Genomic DNA, 17,295 nt, shown 5'->3' on the forward strand with positions numbered 1-17,295 from the left:
AAAAGTTGTAAAAAAAACGGCAATTTTCTTAGAAGGAAATAAGCCCTGGATCATGTAAGCAAACGTTTATGCTTTAAATAAGTAATCAAATTCTTTTATCTAGACATGATGCGTTGATTTTGATATGTTTGTTCATGGATATAAACCATGATATTAATTACATGTATTGGTCATTCTATTAGTAAGCCAGTTTGGGAAGCTGTATGTGTGTTTCTTGTATGCAAACTATTACTAGTTCTTTTTTGTTTTGTTGTCGCTTAAATATTGGTGACTGTCTGTATCGAAAATTTGTAGTATTTGATACATGAGTATTACTTCAATAAATTTGATACAGATGGGTACATACTATTAAGATCTACAATAATTAAAGTATCAGTAATATTTATTTCTTCGAATTTAAAGAATTTGTGTAACATTAATCTTTTCGCTTGTAGTTCAGTTATCATTATTATAAATTAAGATGTGATACTCGTAATACAGAAAAATGTGTGTTTTTTCACAAATATTACAGTATATTTTACAATTGACATTTTAAAGCAATTGGTTAAAACATTTCAACACTAAAACGTCTTGTTCACATAGCAAAAACTTACATCAAGCCAAAACGCTACCTTTAATTTAATAACAACTTGTTTAAAAAAAACTAAGCCCGATATTATTCAACTTGATTATGGTACATGCCACTAATTCAGTTGAAACGATAACAATGTCAAAATCATGTGTTTTGTTTCGATCAACACGCTTATTCACTATAAACTTTCAACTGTCAGCATAAAACCAGACTACACGATTATATGGGGAAACAATAAAAAAATATTCAGTGTACCATTTTACTTTCGTTTTCCACAATCGCCAATAGACAACTTTCGCTTTCGACGGTGTGTTTTTAAGTTCTAAAGTTTTTGTTTTGAACATACCTTAACAAAATAAACGCAATTTAATGTCTATCGTAACAGGTTTTGTGCCTTATAACGATATATATTTGGTTGATTGAACTCGAGTTTATAGACATACGTGGGTTATTATTTTTACAAGGTTTTAACCTTTACAATGAAGAACTTTTTGCTGAACGTATGCACTCATAAAAGTTCATTCAGAAAAACTTGTTATATTGTTTAACGTTGTTAATCTTTTGCTATATCGTGATTCATGGAACGACGGTTTTCAAATAAGAAATTATGATTCCGTCATACGTGATCATGAATCAAATCAAACCATCCGTTTCAATTAAAGACTTATCATACCATAGTTATCATGAAATTAAACGCATACAAGATGTTAACCCCATACCTACCTTTATTAAACAAGTTCCTTTGCAAAACTGTCAGTCACTCACGTAACCCTCACGTAGTTAAATTAAGTCATGCACAGCCGTTATGGAACACTGTACTTCGATTGTTGAAATCGCGTATATATAGATCATGTTACAGTTGTGTCGTGTGCAACATTTATAAAGCTTAGTTTACAATTGTGCCGTGTGTACTATATACTGAGACATTCAAATATCGTATAGTATTCGGGCTGTCTATTAAAGGGACCGTCAACCACGAATGACGAAAAAAAGAAAAGTTCTAAAATACCGTAATTTTTAACAATTATTAGTTTATATTGATTAAAATATCACGACTTGTTTTTTTACATTACTTGAAAAAAGTTAATATTTTTAGTATATTCGGTAAAAAAATTTCGCGATGTGAAATCGAAAGTACATCGCGAAAATAGGTGACATAACGATATACACACTATACATAACAAAGTAGATAGATCATTTTATATAGACGAGTTAACGCGTGACGTCACACGCACCTGCAAAGTTTAGACTCCGCCCACTGGTTGGCAAAAAGAGGTGGAATACACCGTCTACAAATAAGCACTGCGCATGCGCGAAGCCTTACTCCGCACAAAGTTAGCTCCCTTGATATTTCGAGTAAAAACAAAGGAAACAAAGAAAAAATGGCGTACACTTGTGCAGTAAATTCATGTTCCAACGGTACCTACAGATTAAAGAAATGGAAAGCGCAGTTATGTGACGTTTGTGGTTGTCACCATAGTGATGTTGAATGTACATGTGAACCACCGTTTAGGTACGTATATTTTGTTTCTTACAAAACATTTGTAGCTGTCAAAATTTGACCTGACGGTGTAAACAAAAAAAAACGTACATGTGTCGCGACTCACATTGCTTCGCACTGTCGTGTTTTATTGTTATGATATAGACACCAACACGAATTATGGTTCATACCAAATATTATTGAAGAACAGTACAAACCAGACAAGGTATGCATGATACATGTAAACATGTACACTAAACTTGAACAGTCACCTGGTCCCTAGACACTATAGGATCTATGAAGTATGACAACATAACGTCAGTCCGTCAGTAGCTAGCTTTACAGGTTTTTTAAGATAAATGATAATAAAGATTTTGGTATATAATGATCAACTGGTGACCTAGCTATGCCTATTTTATTTATTAAGCCATGTTCAGCTGGTAACCTATGCGCATATTTTTTAATCAAATACCGTCTGAGCCATGATCAGTGGGTAACCTATGCACATATTTTTTTATATTAAATAATGTTTGAGCCATGATCAGCGGATATCCTATACCCATTTTTTTTTTAATTAAATACTTATGGAGCAATGATCAGAGGGTAACCTTTGCCAATTTGGTTTATTTAATACCGTCTTAGTCGTTATAAGTGGGTTAACTATGCCTATTTTATTGCATAATATGTAACAAGTCGTGGCTTTCATTTAGCTAAAATTGTGAGCACTTTTTGTTTCTAAATACATTAAAGAGCTTTTTATTTTCTACTTTCAGGTTATACCCATTCCCTACCACAAAGAGAGATCAGGATGGTAGAACTAAATGGAAACAACTTGTTGGTCGAAGTGATGGAACACAGTTATGGTCACCATCGAAGGACAGCACAGTTTGTTTCATGCATTTCGTGGACGGTAAACCTACAGCAGACAACCCGCTACCAACTGTGAAGATGGGATATGAGGGAGCTGACAAACATGTGAAGCGCATGGTACGGTTTCAGTCGACAACGCACACGCCAAGTCCTAAAAGGAGAAGAAAACTGTCGAAGTCTGTAATTGTAAGTAACGCATCTTATGACATTCCCTCAGTCTATGTTGCACCTAGTCCTGACCCAGAGGATATTGCGTTGCCAAAAGTGAAGCCTTATGTCCCATGGATTTTAACCCTAACCCTACTTGCTCTATTCACAGCTTTGTGTAAGACTGTGGTGAATCAGAAAGAAGAGGTAAAGAAACTTAAGACAGAAATAGTTAATTTGAAGGCGAGAAATAGGAAACTTATGAACACAGCCTATTCCGAGAAGATTCTTCAGAATGACTCTGACGTGAATTTTATGACTGGAATCGCAACTAAATCCATGTTCGATAAACTGCATTCACAGATTTTACAGTTTGTGACTAGGAAGTGGCGAGGAGTTGTGTCAATATAAAAAAAACATTAGAAAATTCAAGAAACTGCGTTGTGGTCCAGAAAGGAAATTAACTTCTAAAAGTGAATTCTTGTTAATTATGAAAAAACAATACTATGATACATAACACAACATATTTTAATGATTTGGTACACAAAGATAATGACAAAATATAAATAATTTGTGCGAACAATATCGACTAAGTTTTTCAAAAACAAAACATGTTCCTTTCACAACTTTTATTATTTCTATCACTACACAATGTTTATTTGTAAAAACAATAAATTCTCATTAAAATCTACTTCATCATAACACATTTAAGTCTTAACACATTTAAGTAATTTAATATATGTACCGGTAGCACTTTTTCATCACATATTTATCATCATTACATGTATATTATCATCATCCCTATGATAGCTTGTGTAACAAAACACAATATAACTGCATGGAACATCTAGTATATCTATTACTGTTTATCCGAATACTATACATGTCCGAAATATGTACACTTAAGAATGCCTTACCTGTAGTAGTTTAAGTTTAATAATCCGAATTTTCCTTGTTGTAATCTGGTTTAACAAACCTAATCAAATGTTTGTTAAATCCAGTTAATGCTTTCTCCATTATTGAATAACCATAACTTGTAATTTGAATCTGCTGTTGTTGAATCGTCAGCTTTGAATTGAACGCGGGTCGAATGTTAATTTACAATACGTCCCGCATTTACAATGTCGAAGGTCATGACGTAGCAATTTAATTCTACTCGGATAATTTATATCTAATCAAGAAAATGTGTTTTCTCAATGTCTATTGTGTAGCATTATGTACTATTTAGACGGTGACATGTGTATTGGAAGAGATGAGATAAGATAAACAACGCCCGGGGTATTCCTTCGATTATAGACCGAGTTTTTAAATACTGAAACATTAATGTCAATTAGGAGCACAACGGGATTTATTACCATGGAACTCGAGATGTTAACTGACTGACGCACGGGTCAAATTTTCTATACGTCAAAATGACGCACGGCAGAAAAAAAGGGTTGCGTCAAAAGCGAGTAGTTTTTAATTTGCTCGCGTCAAAACGCAGGATTCTGCGTCTATTGAAATCCCTGCTGCTTGCTGTAATTCTCCCTTTCCGCTGATCAACCCAAGTAGTATTTGATGCCTGGTTCACTGTAGCATTCTGCAACACAGTACATTGCTCAGCACTGACCTGAATGCCTCGCAACAGTTCGTCTTCCATTGAGTCTCTAACACATCCCTATAATTTGTCTGCAACTTCTACGACAGAAGGCCGTAAGTTCGGCGGTAAGTTCAGCGGCGCGGGGTTGTACCTCTTTTTCTCTATTAGTTGAACAAAGCAAGAGTTTGGAATGTCATCCTTCAAGAGTTCGTACAATGTGTTACTCATGGTCCTCTTGTTGTCAAGCTGCTCAGTTTGGTTTTTGCGATAAGATGTAAAGCTCCTTTTAATACTGTTTTTCAAATCACTGTCACTAGGAACTTTACCATACCGTGCCTTAGTCCATTTTAAGTCCACTGCATTTACCACCTGTAACACTGGCTTTCCTTTTGGCACATTCCACGTTGATAGCTTGCTGGTTTTTGGAACTGTCTCCCCAGTCTTAACAGCATGCTCGATCCTAAACAACAGTCCGGCTACATGATTACAAGTGCCAAACATACCAGCTGTACATGTACAATATGCAGACAGCACTTTTCCACCCGATCTGCCTGGAATGTTCTTGTCGATCACAGCCCACACATCGTAACACTTGCTGTTTATCGACATAGATTGTGTGACCTTACACTTCATGACATACTTGTCACTGTTCTCTCTAATGGTGTGATAAAACACTTCCCTTACCCAGCCGCTTTTAAAGTACCTGTACGCTTTCCCTTCTTTATACTCATTGATAAGCCTGTCCACGATGCTTGTTGATGTGTTGTTACATCTCAGATGATCTGATACTAGTATGTCAGAGATATAGACTGAAGGCCAATACTAGTAGTTAAGTCCCTTTTTCTCCCCTAACCATCCTGAAGACAATGTATAAGGATCAGGAACAACATCTTCTCCAATGATGAGTTTATCATTGTACTCCTTTAGTAGTCTCTGTTCGGCTACCTCAGCATTTAAATCAACAGCCGGATTTTCTTCCCATACTGTGAAGGCTCTGGAAAAAAAAGAGATGGTATAACATATGGCTCGGAAAGTTCTAATAAAAGAAATGGGCAACATGGCTTTGAAGGTATGCAACAAAAAAATGACATATATGTTAACAGCTCATCATGTTCTGGAAGGTTTTGAAGAAATTGGGCATAGGTTACCCACATCTCATGGCTTGGCAGCTATTCAATAAAAAATTGGGCATAGGTTACCCGCTTTTCATGACAGGGCAGGTATAGAGGATATCCATGAGAGATAACAATTTTACCCTAACACCGGGTGGAGGCATTCGGACTGCAGCACCGCTTATCGGTCGATTGTCAACAAAGGAACAAAGGAATTCGCTAGCGTATTAAGACGGTTATTTGTTCAAATAGAGATAAAATTTGATAGTGTGCTTTTGTTAAGATGTCTAAAAGTCGCGTTCTATACAAAGATGGACTAGATTCTGTGGCAAGGAAGCGCTACGAGGAAAAATTGTCGCTGATAAATGGGTTAGATCCATACGAGGAAAAGGAAGGGTGATCGGACAAAGAGGATATTTTCCCACCCAATACTCATTCTGACATTTTTTTCTACCTTATCCACACTCCTAGCGTATACACCCAAGAAGATTTGAAGGCTTGGAAATCCTTGAAGGCAATAAATCAGGTGTGCCAAGGATGGGTGAGAGAGAAAAAGGCCCTTGTGAAAGGAGACCATGTTGTTGTCAAAGCAAAGGTGGGTTTATTTTTGTGAATGAGTTTCCGCATCATATACAACTCTGTAAGCATTGTCACTTTTCCATAACTTACACAACTCATAATGTATTATTTTATTTCTTAATTAGTTCAATAGAAAGTAGATTGAAAATCATGTCAATAATTGGCTACTTAACCATCTTTTTTGATTTGTAACTTAAAGATCAGCAAAACATCCTCCTCATCCTGTGTCAAGGGGATGCGGGCTGTTATCTTTATTTTTATATATCATCATCTTTTTGATAAAACAATTAAACCTGTTAAATTGTTTCTGTTTTTAGGTCATGCATTCCCAGAGAATGAGAGAAAAGCCACTTAACCCATGGGTGATTGCGCGGCCAGATGGAGCCATTGCCGGGGCACATTGCGACTGCATGGCTGGACTCGGCGAGGCCTGTACTCATGTAGCAGCACTGCTGTTTTCAGTTGCAACATTTGTCCAAATCAGAGACTCGAAAACTGTCACTGAAAAGCCAGCTTACTGGAAGCTGCCTACATCAATGAAGGCTGTTGAGTACAAAGAAGTGTCTGAAATAAACTTTCAAACAGCACGGTCAGCCAAAAAAAGAACTGGACTCCATAATTAATGCTGCATGTGTAAGCCAAGTCGCACAGACACCAACTCCGACAAGTAAAGGAACTGTCCCCGAGGCAACCGAAGGAGAGTTTTTGAAATTTTGTGAAGGACTAAGCAAATTGGACAGCAAGCCAGTTTTGCTGTCAACAGTGGAGCCCTATGCTGACCAGTTTATTCCAAAGACAGTAACAAAAGACTATCCACAGGATCTGTCTGCACTGAGAGACCCCAAGTGGTTTGACAAGGACTACGATTCATTAGTGAAACACTGCCAGACAGTCAAAGTTCAATGTTCTGCAGAACAGGCAAAGAATGCTGAGTTTGAGACCAGAGAGCAGTCGGATTCAGCCCTGTGGTACCGCTTTCGTGCTGGACGCATTACAGCTTCCAACGCGAAAGCAGTATGCACAAGTGCAAGTGAGCCATCTGGATCTCTAGTAAAGAGAATTTGCTATCCAGACTCAAATAGTGCTAGAACAAAGGGCATTCCAGCTTTGACATGGGGACGTGATAATGAAAAACAAGCCAGACAAATGTTATTTGACATGCTTCAAATTGATCATGAGAATGCCTTAATCTCAGATAGTGAACTGGTCATCAGCGAAGAACTGCCCTTCCTAGGAGCTTCGCCAGTAGCATTTGGTCATGTGACTGTTGTGGGACAGCATGTGTGGAAATAAAATGCCCATTCAAACCCCATACACAAGAGGAACCTATCTCCGAAAAATCCAGCCCCTTTCTTACACTGTGTGATGGAGAACTTACCCTGAATAAAAACCATCAATATTACTACCAGATTCAGGCTCAGCTAGTTGTGACACAGAATGACTTATGTTTCTTCTTTGTATGGTCAGAAAAAAATGTTCATCTGGAGCAAATAGAATTTGATGAGGATGTGTGGGATGAAATTTGTGTAAAATCGAAGAATTTCTTCGTCCGCGGTGTTTTGTCTGAATTAATTGGAAAGTACTTTTCAAAATTACCATGCAATAAAAAGCCAGCAAACGACAAAAATGGTCAGCCCAATGACCAATCTTCGAAAATACTTAAACCGGTCAGCACCAATACTTTGGCATCTGGGAAATCGAAAAAAAGAGGTTGCGGAAACAAGGATGATGATGATGATGAAAAATTGTACTGTGTGTGCGGACAAGTGGAGTTTGGGCTAATGACCGCATGTTACAATACTGAATGTTCAATGTAATGGTTCCACTGGGGATGTGTGGGCATTGAGAATGAACCCCAAGGAAAATGGTACTGTCCAGAATGCAGGAAATTACCTGCTTTTAAAAGAAAGCGGTGAATTCAAAGTATTTCTGAGTTGTTGAGAGTTAACAAAATATATTTCACCACTTTTTTATTTTGTCTTAGAGGTTTTATCAGAAATTTTATTATATTTGCCTCACTCTGAAAAAACTGGACCAATTGCATGCGCCTAAAGTGTCGTCCCAGACTAGTCTGTTCAGTCATCACAGGCTAATATGGGACAACATTTCGCTTTATGCATATTTTTCATTTAAAGGAAGGCTCGATATTTATTTAGCAAAATTACAGTCTTGACGGAAAGTGTAGTTGTTTGTTCCTCATTAGCCAGTGTAAATTGCATAGGCTAATCTGAGACGACGCTTTACGCTCATGCATTTAGACCCGTTTACCCAGAGAATGACTCATTTGAATATGCTATCATGTGTTGATTTTTATCAGTGTCATTAAGAACAAATGTTTGTGCAAGTCATTCTATTACTCTCATTCTAAATCTAGCTTCCTTTTGGTCCTCTGCTGGATTCGGTTGTACCTGCCCAGCTGTGGAGAAATGAAACCAGGATTTGGTGTTGTCACCTTCTGCCCTCCTAGTTTCAGACTTGGTACCCAGTCTGGGTTGTCTTTGTTATGGAGCTCTGCCTTTTTACCTGAAGAGCAGTTGTATTTCAAAATTAACTCCACTTTAATAATCTTTCTCGCAAGTAATTATTTTATTTGTAAGACCAACTTGGATCATAGTAGTTGGGAAGATTGAATTTTATATATTTTTTATATCAACATTTATTAACTTGTGTACTATAAGCTGTTATATATACAGATAACAAGTTTATTTCTAAAAATAGAATTTGTCACAAGCAAAATATATACTTCGTTCATTATGTCATAATGTGGTGTGATGGTAGCATGTCAAAAAACTCGCATATAATGCAACTACATACCAGTTACGAAGTGTTCAGAACAGATTCTGAGGTTTCCCAGGTTCTTATCGGCGAAGTTTTGGTTGAGTTTTACAAGCCATTGATGTCGTCGCTCTGTGCTCAGTTTCTCAGCTAATGAGCCTTGATTCGTAATAATAGCAGGTAATCTGAAGTATTGTAAGCCTTCCTCTCGGTCTGCTTTGTTTGAGCAGCCATAAACTCCACACTTTAACACCATTATTGTCAAAATTTGACAGTTGAATAGGTTAAAAAACGCGTTAAATCGATAGCCTCTGTGTACTTTGTTAAGTGCAACCGGTGCGAGGGTAAAATGACCTAGCCTCCAGCGGTTTCAGCGATTGGCTGATTACGTAATCTGATATACCTCTATTCAGTAAAACATTTGACCTAAATAACCTGTAGTTGACCAGTATGTAAATATTTTGTTTTCATTCCACAGGACTGCTTCATCCAGAGCTGTTCATATTTAATTTTGGGCATGCATCCACAGGAGTTTGAAATTGTATCCATAAAGCTAATGGCTATATTTTTTCATGTAGCCATTATAGTTGCAATAATCCAACTCCCAGCTATTGACCCTCCGGGTCCTGGGATGTACGTATGTACTCATAAAAGCTCAGAGCATTCAAGAAGAACTAGAAGCTATTAGATAAGCTTTATGGATAAAATTTCAAACTCCTGTGATGCATCATACCAAGCCTAGGGTTAGGCTTTCACCATTTCATGTCAAATTATTTATGTCAAAGTGTATTAAATTATTATTAACATCTTACTGACAATTATTTTACACAAAGACCTATAAATAACACAGATTGGAAACTCTGCTCTTCGCGATAGCGATATGCGATAATATCTAACGGCGGACGCGGGTCACGTGACATTGATTTTGGAGATGCCGGTGTACCTGTAGATTCTTCCCTGTTCCAGCTACTGTCGGCCATTTTGTTATAAAGCAATCAATTATTCTTCGTAATTAGTCGTTAATATTTGTTGTCGTAGGGTATTCTGAGCATGATCTGGTATTTTATATTATAGTGATATTGTTATTAACAATCTTAATGTGTTAATTAATGTTTTAGCGCTCGGTTGTCAGTTTGCAGAGCAATGAATGTCTGAAAGCGCAACGTTACGAACTTCGCGTAGTGAGCAAAGTCGGTCGCCGAAAAAAGACATATTGAATATTTTTTGTGTGAATAAATATAAGTATTTATTTTCTGTGTTGATAATTCTTTAGGTTTTGGTAGTTATTATTCTAATTAATTATTAATTTATCGGAATTTGAAAGAGAACACTGGATTCGTTCATTTTCGATAATTTTTGAAAAATTGAAAGGCCCGAAGCATTTTTTTTAAACATCTTCATTAAGCATCACATATTGATAACGTAAGATTTTTATGCTAGGTGAGATGTTAATCTATGTATGATTTATAAAAAGTAGACGAAAATGAGGTATTTTAACGGATTTTGCCTTTGTACGATTTGTACTATTTTATACTGTTATTCCATTCAATCATTTTTCACACCTGTCGCCAAAGTGGTTTGTTTCTTTTTGACAAACGTTTCTATGTCTCATCCCATATCGTTGAAGTAAGATTTTTATGCTAGGCAAGATGTTAATCTAAGTATAGATTTAAACAAACCAGAAGAAAATAATCAATTTAAAGTATTTGGCCTTATACAATGTTGGTACAATTTTTAGCTCTTTTCTTCTGTTGTACAAGATTGCTGACAAACGTGTTTTTGTTCTTTTTGGTAAACTTTTTCATTTTTCATCCCAAATAGATTAAGTTAGATTTTTATGCTTGGTGATATGTTAATCTAGGTATGAATAAACTAAACTGGAGGAAAATGTTCATTTTAAAAGATTTTGGCCTTGTACAAAGATGGTACAATTTTAAGCTATTATACCGTATTATACACACATGTCGTCAAAGGTGCTTTGGTTCATTGTGAAAAACTTCGTCATTATTCACCTCAAATCGAAGAAATAAGATTTTTATTCTGGGTAATATGTTTAGCTTGGTATGAATAAAAAACAAGATGAAAGTACAATGTATGGGTTTAAATTCTCATTTAATATCTTTTATTAGTATTACCAGTTTTCCTGTCAATGTTACACATGCAAGTTAATATACAAACATATTTTAACAGATAGCTGTGAGATTACTATTAAAACACAAACAAAAGCTGTGAGATGACTATAATTCGCCGGCCGCGGCCACTGATCACACAATTAAAATCAATCAACAACGCAAACTGATAATTGAAGTTAGGATCCCTTCTTTTAATTAATTCTCAAGAATAAAGAAAAAACACACAAAGCATCTTCTTCAGTTCGCTAATTGATCCGACGATTAACACGCGCGTGAAATGTTTTTTTTTCTTTTGGCGAAATCCTAGCCCACGATACTGAAAGCTTAATTTAATTACCAAAAGAAAAAAAAACTGGATTACAAACAAAACATTAACAACCTATAACTCATGAATAAGATCTAAATAAAAAGAGAATTAAACAATTGAAAAAATCTACACAATCAATATTGAAATAAGTCTAACTGAAACCGTTTTTGGATCGAACGATCATAGCATTTATTATACTGTAATGTTGTTTTAATCAGAGACCTAGATCTTTGTGTCCACATATATCTATCCGTTTTGAAAAAATAATATTGTATAAGGTTTTAACTGTTTGAAATACCAAAGTATACAAGAATATTTTATCAGCAAAAGCCTTTCAAATAAACTATTCAACAGCATTCTCGCCGCGATTTGGAAGTTCTTAGCGCTATTTCTTCAACGATCGCGTCATTATAAATTCTTATTGTAGGTAAATACAATCGAGATTTTATTAAAAAAAAACATAATTACTCATGTTTCTATGAAACTTTATTTTATAAAAATCGGATCATTATTGACCAAGTTACAACCGCCTTTCATAGCGCCGTAACATTTTCGCATAACTTTGCTCGATAATCGTAGCCGTTGCTACTGACGCGTCGCTATCTTATCGCAATCGTGATACACCGGCTATCTCCGGACTACTCCGATTGATTCATGGAATAAATCGTCTGCTGATCCTCAGTGTACTTATCGGTTTCTCGACCACGTGACCCCGCCGAGAGATAGCCCGATAAGGCGCGAAGTTTCCAATATGTGTTATCTATAGGTCTTTGTTTTACACAACAGCGATTAAAATTCTAAAGAAAAACATTCACGGCCGTAGAAGAAAAAGAACAAACAAAAAATAAATACGTTACCTTGCCACAAGCTCCTCAAAATCGCCATTTACAGATCGATTCCTGCGTGAAAGATACACTTTTAATGCTTTAACAGACCACAGTTTAAACTAAGACAAACTCATGTCACTTAAATCATCCATTGTTGTTGTATTTTGACAGTTTGTTACGCTCTAATAAATTGATGTGTCAACACTCGATGAACGACGCCATTTTTCACATTTCTTACTCGAAAATGCAGGTGCGCGGACTTTTTTACCAAGACACCGGTTGTTATTTGTTTGACGGTGTATTCATATAAGCGCATATAGAGAAGGTTGACATAATCATCGTTTTTTTATTGATAATCATGAACTGTATCCAATATAATTTTACTATTTATGTCTGAATAAAACATAAGCATACGTGGAAATTCATTTTTGGAACGATTATATTGTTGTTATTATTTGTTTTTACTAAAAACGAGCTCTGATGTGGAACACTATCTACGAGCTCGGTATGTGATTACCACAAAAATCTCTACTAAACGCATCTTTACGTCCATTTTAGATACAAAATTTCAGAAATGGAAATTGTTTTAGAATAAATTTAATTTAATGAAAGAACACAAATAAGGATGAAAACAAACAACAAATAGATCGCTTTTTGTTCGCAACATATAGTAACTGATTTTAACCTTAATATATCTGTACAAACTTACCTTGTTACGCAACAAATAAATTCATAAATCTAATTGTTTTATTAAATTGTGCACACCAATTTTGACAATATTGTTTCAGCATTTCTAACCGTGTTTAATTGCACCGTTGTTCGTCACAAGCATATTATCGCGTTGGTATCCGGACAATCGCTCCTACGGACAATCGCTCCTACGCTAAATTTGACAGGGCGGACAGTCGCTCCTGCGATGTTTTGACAGGGCGGACAGTCGCTCCTACATTATTTTGTCAACCCGGACAATCGCTCCTACATTTTTTTGTTAACTCGGACAGTCGCTCCTACATTATTAAATTTAATTGTATTATATAAATACTATTTCTTTGCTTTTATATAAATATAACTTCTTATTTCAGGTAACACAAGTGAACGGTACGAATCCTCCTTCTCACGAAGTATTTCGTTTGCGTATTTTGTGTGTATATATGTTTATAAATGTAAATATGTGAGCATTTCCTTTCTGTACATTAGTGTGCATAATATCATAAATAATGATAACTGGCTCGTATAAATCGAGCTGTGTGTTCGCATGTGCTTTCGTTTGCATATTTTGTGTAATTAAATAAAGAACAACATTTCATCTATGCGGTTTTTATGTTTATTCCATTCGCAAAATGACACTTATTCCAATAAATGTAATGTATATAGGAACAGGCATGTCCCTAATAGGAATAATGAAGGAACCATTGACCTTATAACTACCTTATAAATACTGTTAAAGAATCGACAAACTGTAACATAGTTTCTTAATAAGTGAATTAATTTATAAAAATCACATTCATGTTGATTCGGCTTACTGTTAACTAGTTGGCAATTTTAATAGTCGGTTAATTATAGGTGTTCTCCTTTGATCGGCGTATACTAAGTTTTGCCGTGGAGTTAAAATAATGTAGGAGCGACTGTCCGGGTTGACAAAATAATGTAGGAGCGACTGTCCGCCCTGTCAAAACATCGTAGGAGCAACTGTCCGCCCTGTCAAAACATCGTAGGAGCGACTGTCCGCCCTGTCAAATTTAGCGTAGGAGCGATTGTCCGTAGGAGCGATTGTCCGGGATTCTATCGCGTTATGATCGGAGACTGCCCAGACAATTACACAGAAAACATGCCGGTGTCATAAACATAGGGACCTATACTTTAATTGGGTCCCTGCATAGACCACATGTGGCAGACTTTATGATACCTCCATGTCATCTCTTGGCATATTGAGCAATCATATTGAGCAAGCCAAATATTAAAGCCAAAATACGTAACATTTGCTTTAATAAATAATTTAACATATTAAAAATAGAAGATATTTGTCCGAAACGGATTAACAGGAACATGTGTATCTATATGTTAGCCAGTTTAATAATAATAATACAGTGCTTTATAACTTTAAATTTAAAATATTGTGCAATATTACTGCTACACAATTGATGTATTAACGCGGGTACCGGCAAATGTAAACTCGGCAATTTAGTGTAAAGATTTACGTTCTTGCAGTGCACGTAACACCATCATGAAACCATGCAATCACAATGGATAAACAATGTTTGCGTAAAATAAATTAAATAAATATATTTATTTATCACAAAATGCTAGATTGTGACATGTATCACTCCTAATTACGTGTTAAGAGATTTCAATATACATGCAAAGACAGTTCAATTTGCACAAGATGCAGATTTTATTTCCATTTGTATATTAAAAAAAATAATATTGAAATTCAATGGAAACGAAACGAAAATTCATTCTATGGAAAAGAAAATTACCACAACATTTAACGATTGTAATGTATTCCGTTTTTTTATGGCTTTGTTTTATAATTGATTTAATGCGCCTCTTATAATACACTTTCGATCGCTGATGAACAATGACAATATCCACACCGTTTATAGTTATAATCATATTAATATATGTTTTATAAGTTTTTTAATATCATTTTTTAAAGTCTTACTTTACAAAAGAATACGGCTAATTTATTGTTTTGTTGTGTGGTATTGTCAGAATGAGAACCTAGGTTCTCATGAAAAACCTTGTTTCTTGGGATTATGCGTCGATCTGCTTGCCATATCCGTGGTTTTCATTTGGGAACCATAGGTTCTCTGAGAACCTAGGTTTTCAGAGAACCTAGGTTCTCATGAGAACCTAGGTTCTCATTATGAGAACCTAGGTTCTTTGAGAACCTAGATTCTCTGAAAACCTAGGTTCTCAAAGAACCTAGGTACTCAGAGAACCTATGGTTCCCAAATGAAAACAAGTGAGAACCTAGGTTCCATTAGAACCTAGGTTCTTTGAGAACCTAGGTTCTCATGAGAACCTAGGTTTTCATAATTACGCGTCGGACGGCGTAAACTTGCTCGTTTGGAATACGTAACACATATTATTCAGGGCGCAGGATCAATGGGATTCACATATGATTACACACGGGCTGGACAGAATGAAAACACGCCGTTAAGAACTTTATTTTTGCAGATATCTCAAGTTATTGAAATATGTTTGCAAAGTCTTAAGAGCATAAGTTTTTCTCTTAGTGTTGCCGATATCTTACGATTGAATAATACATTATTACACATTATCAATAGAGATAAAACTTTCATTTATACCATAATGATTGCTTAATAAATCACAGACATACTTAAAATAGAAAACTGTACCGTACAGTCGTTTGAGGCCCGAACAAGGGAACTAAATATCTGAAACTCATTTAATGCTGTAACAATGTATTTTGTAACGATTGATCTGAATTTGTTTCAATTTTTAGTCTCAAAATAATATTTACAATTAAATATGTATTTACTAAACAGTTTAATTTTTTATTGACGTGATCAGACCAATGTCGACCGATTACTTTACTAATTTCATTCCTCGAGAAGTTTCCTACAGGGTTCGTTGAATATTACTTAGCATTGTCTAAACATTGTTCAACAAATGTTCTTGGGGAGTAACATTCACTGTTTCACGTCTATTGCTTATCATTCTACACATATGCCGCCAGCGTGTACCAAGCAATGGGAGACAATTGGAGGTTAATTATGGCAAGCGGTTCGACGCATAATCCCAAGACACCAGGTTTCTCATGAGAACCTAGGTTCTCATGAGAACCTAGGTTCTCATGAGAAACTAGGTTTATGAAATCCCAAGAAACCAGGTTTCTCATGAGAACCTAGGTTTTCATGAGAACCTAGGTTCGCATTTGAAAACCTTAGTTTACGCTTGAGAACCTAGGTTGTCATGAGAAACTAGGTTTTTCATGAGAACCTAGGTTCTCATAGATACATAGAACTTAGGTTCTCATGAGAACCTAGGTTCTCATGAGAACCTAGGTTCTTATTCTGAGAACTTAAGTTCTCGTTTGGTATCCTAGGTTTTTACAAGAACCTAGGTTCTCATTTGAAAACCTAGGTTCTCATGAGAAACCTAGTTTCTTGGGATTATGCGTCGAACCGCTTGCCATATAGGCGACTTTGTGTAGTAATTGTAACCTGACAACTATATCAGTGTCAAGCGCACAAATATAACCCGATTTGAACAGGGCTAGGATTTACTATGACTGATGAGTAAGCTACGGAATCCGGATAGTGCCAAGTTGAGTGTCGCGTTTCGACCTTCGAGGTCGACACATGACATTCTCGCGACATTCTCTCGATGCTCAATACGACGCGCGACAATCATGTGACAATCAATATTTGAGTGTTGCATATCGCGCTGGGTTTTAGAAAAAAAAAAGCAGAAAATCTTGACTGTCGACTGATTTGTCGCGCGTCGTATTGAGCGTCGAGAGAATGTCGCGAGAATGTCGTGTGTCGACCTTCGAGCGCGACACTCGACATACTCGCGACATTCTCTCGACGCACGACAAATCAGTCGACAGTCAATATGATATATCGCGAGAATGTCGCCTGCCGACCTAAAAATCACACGACATTCTTTTGACGCACTACATTCTCTCGACGCTCAATACGATATATCGAGCCAAAATCGCGCAATTGTCGCTTGTCGATCTAAAAACCCCTAGGTCGACACACGACATTCCCTCGACGCTCAATACGACGCGTGACAATCATGCGACAATCAATATTTGAGTGTCGCATATCGCGCTGGGTTTTAGAGAAAAAAAAAATCGCAGAAAATCTTGACTGTCGACTGATTTGTCGCGAGTCGTATTGAGCGTCGAGAGAATATCGCGAAAATGTCGACCTTTGAGCGCG

The 17,295-nt window shown here is 36.2% G+C and overlaps 3 protein-coding genes across 5 annotated transcripts in view; 1 reads left to right on the forward strand and 2 right to left on the reverse strand.

Annotated features, from left to right (window-relative positions):
* Positions 1-1,447, reverse strand: part of LOC127850872 (uncharacterized) — a 43,723-nt gene extending 42,276 nt beyond the window's left edge. For all 3 annotated transcript variants that reach the window (XM_052384264.1, XM_052384255.1, XM_052384272.1), the window contains exon 1: positions 1,295-1,447. The gene's annotated coding sequence lies outside the window, so the exon portion shown is untranslated. The remainder of the gene's footprint in view (positions 1-1,294) is intronic.
* LOC127850887 (uncharacterized) lies at positions 1,328-3,711 on the forward strand. Its single transcript, XM_052384282.1, has 2 exons — positions 1,328-2,084; positions 2,825-3,711. The coding sequence occupies exons 1-2, from the start codon at positions 1,954-1,956 to the stop codon at positions 3,477-3,479; spliced, it is 786 nt and encodes a 261-aa protein (XP_052240242.1). The 5' UTR covers positions 1,328-1,953; the 3' UTR covers positions 3,480-3,711.
* Positions 3,712-8,357: 4,646 nt separating this feature from the next.
* Positions 8,358-9,441, reverse strand: LOC127867187 (uncharacterized). Its single transcript, XM_052408240.1, has 2 exons — positions 9,153-9,441; positions 8,358-8,861 (listed from the first exon to the last, which is right to left on the reverse strand). Exons 1-2 carry the CDS (start codon positions 9,367-9,369, stop codon positions 8,698-8,700), a joined length of 381 nt encoding a protein of 126 aa, XP_052264200.1. The 5' UTR covers positions 9,370-9,441; the 3' UTR covers positions 8,358-8,697.
* Between the last annotated feature and the right edge of the window lie 7,854 nt (positions 9,442-17,295).

This window comes from Dreissena polymorpha, chromosome 1 (assembly GCF_020536995.1).
Source record: "Dreissena polymorpha isolate Duluth1 chromosome 1, UMN_Dpol_1.0, whole genome shotgun sequence".
In the NCBI taxonomy this organism is placed as follows: Eukaryota; Metazoa; Mollusca; class Bivalvia; order Myida; family Dreissenidae; genus Dreissena; species Dreissena polymorpha.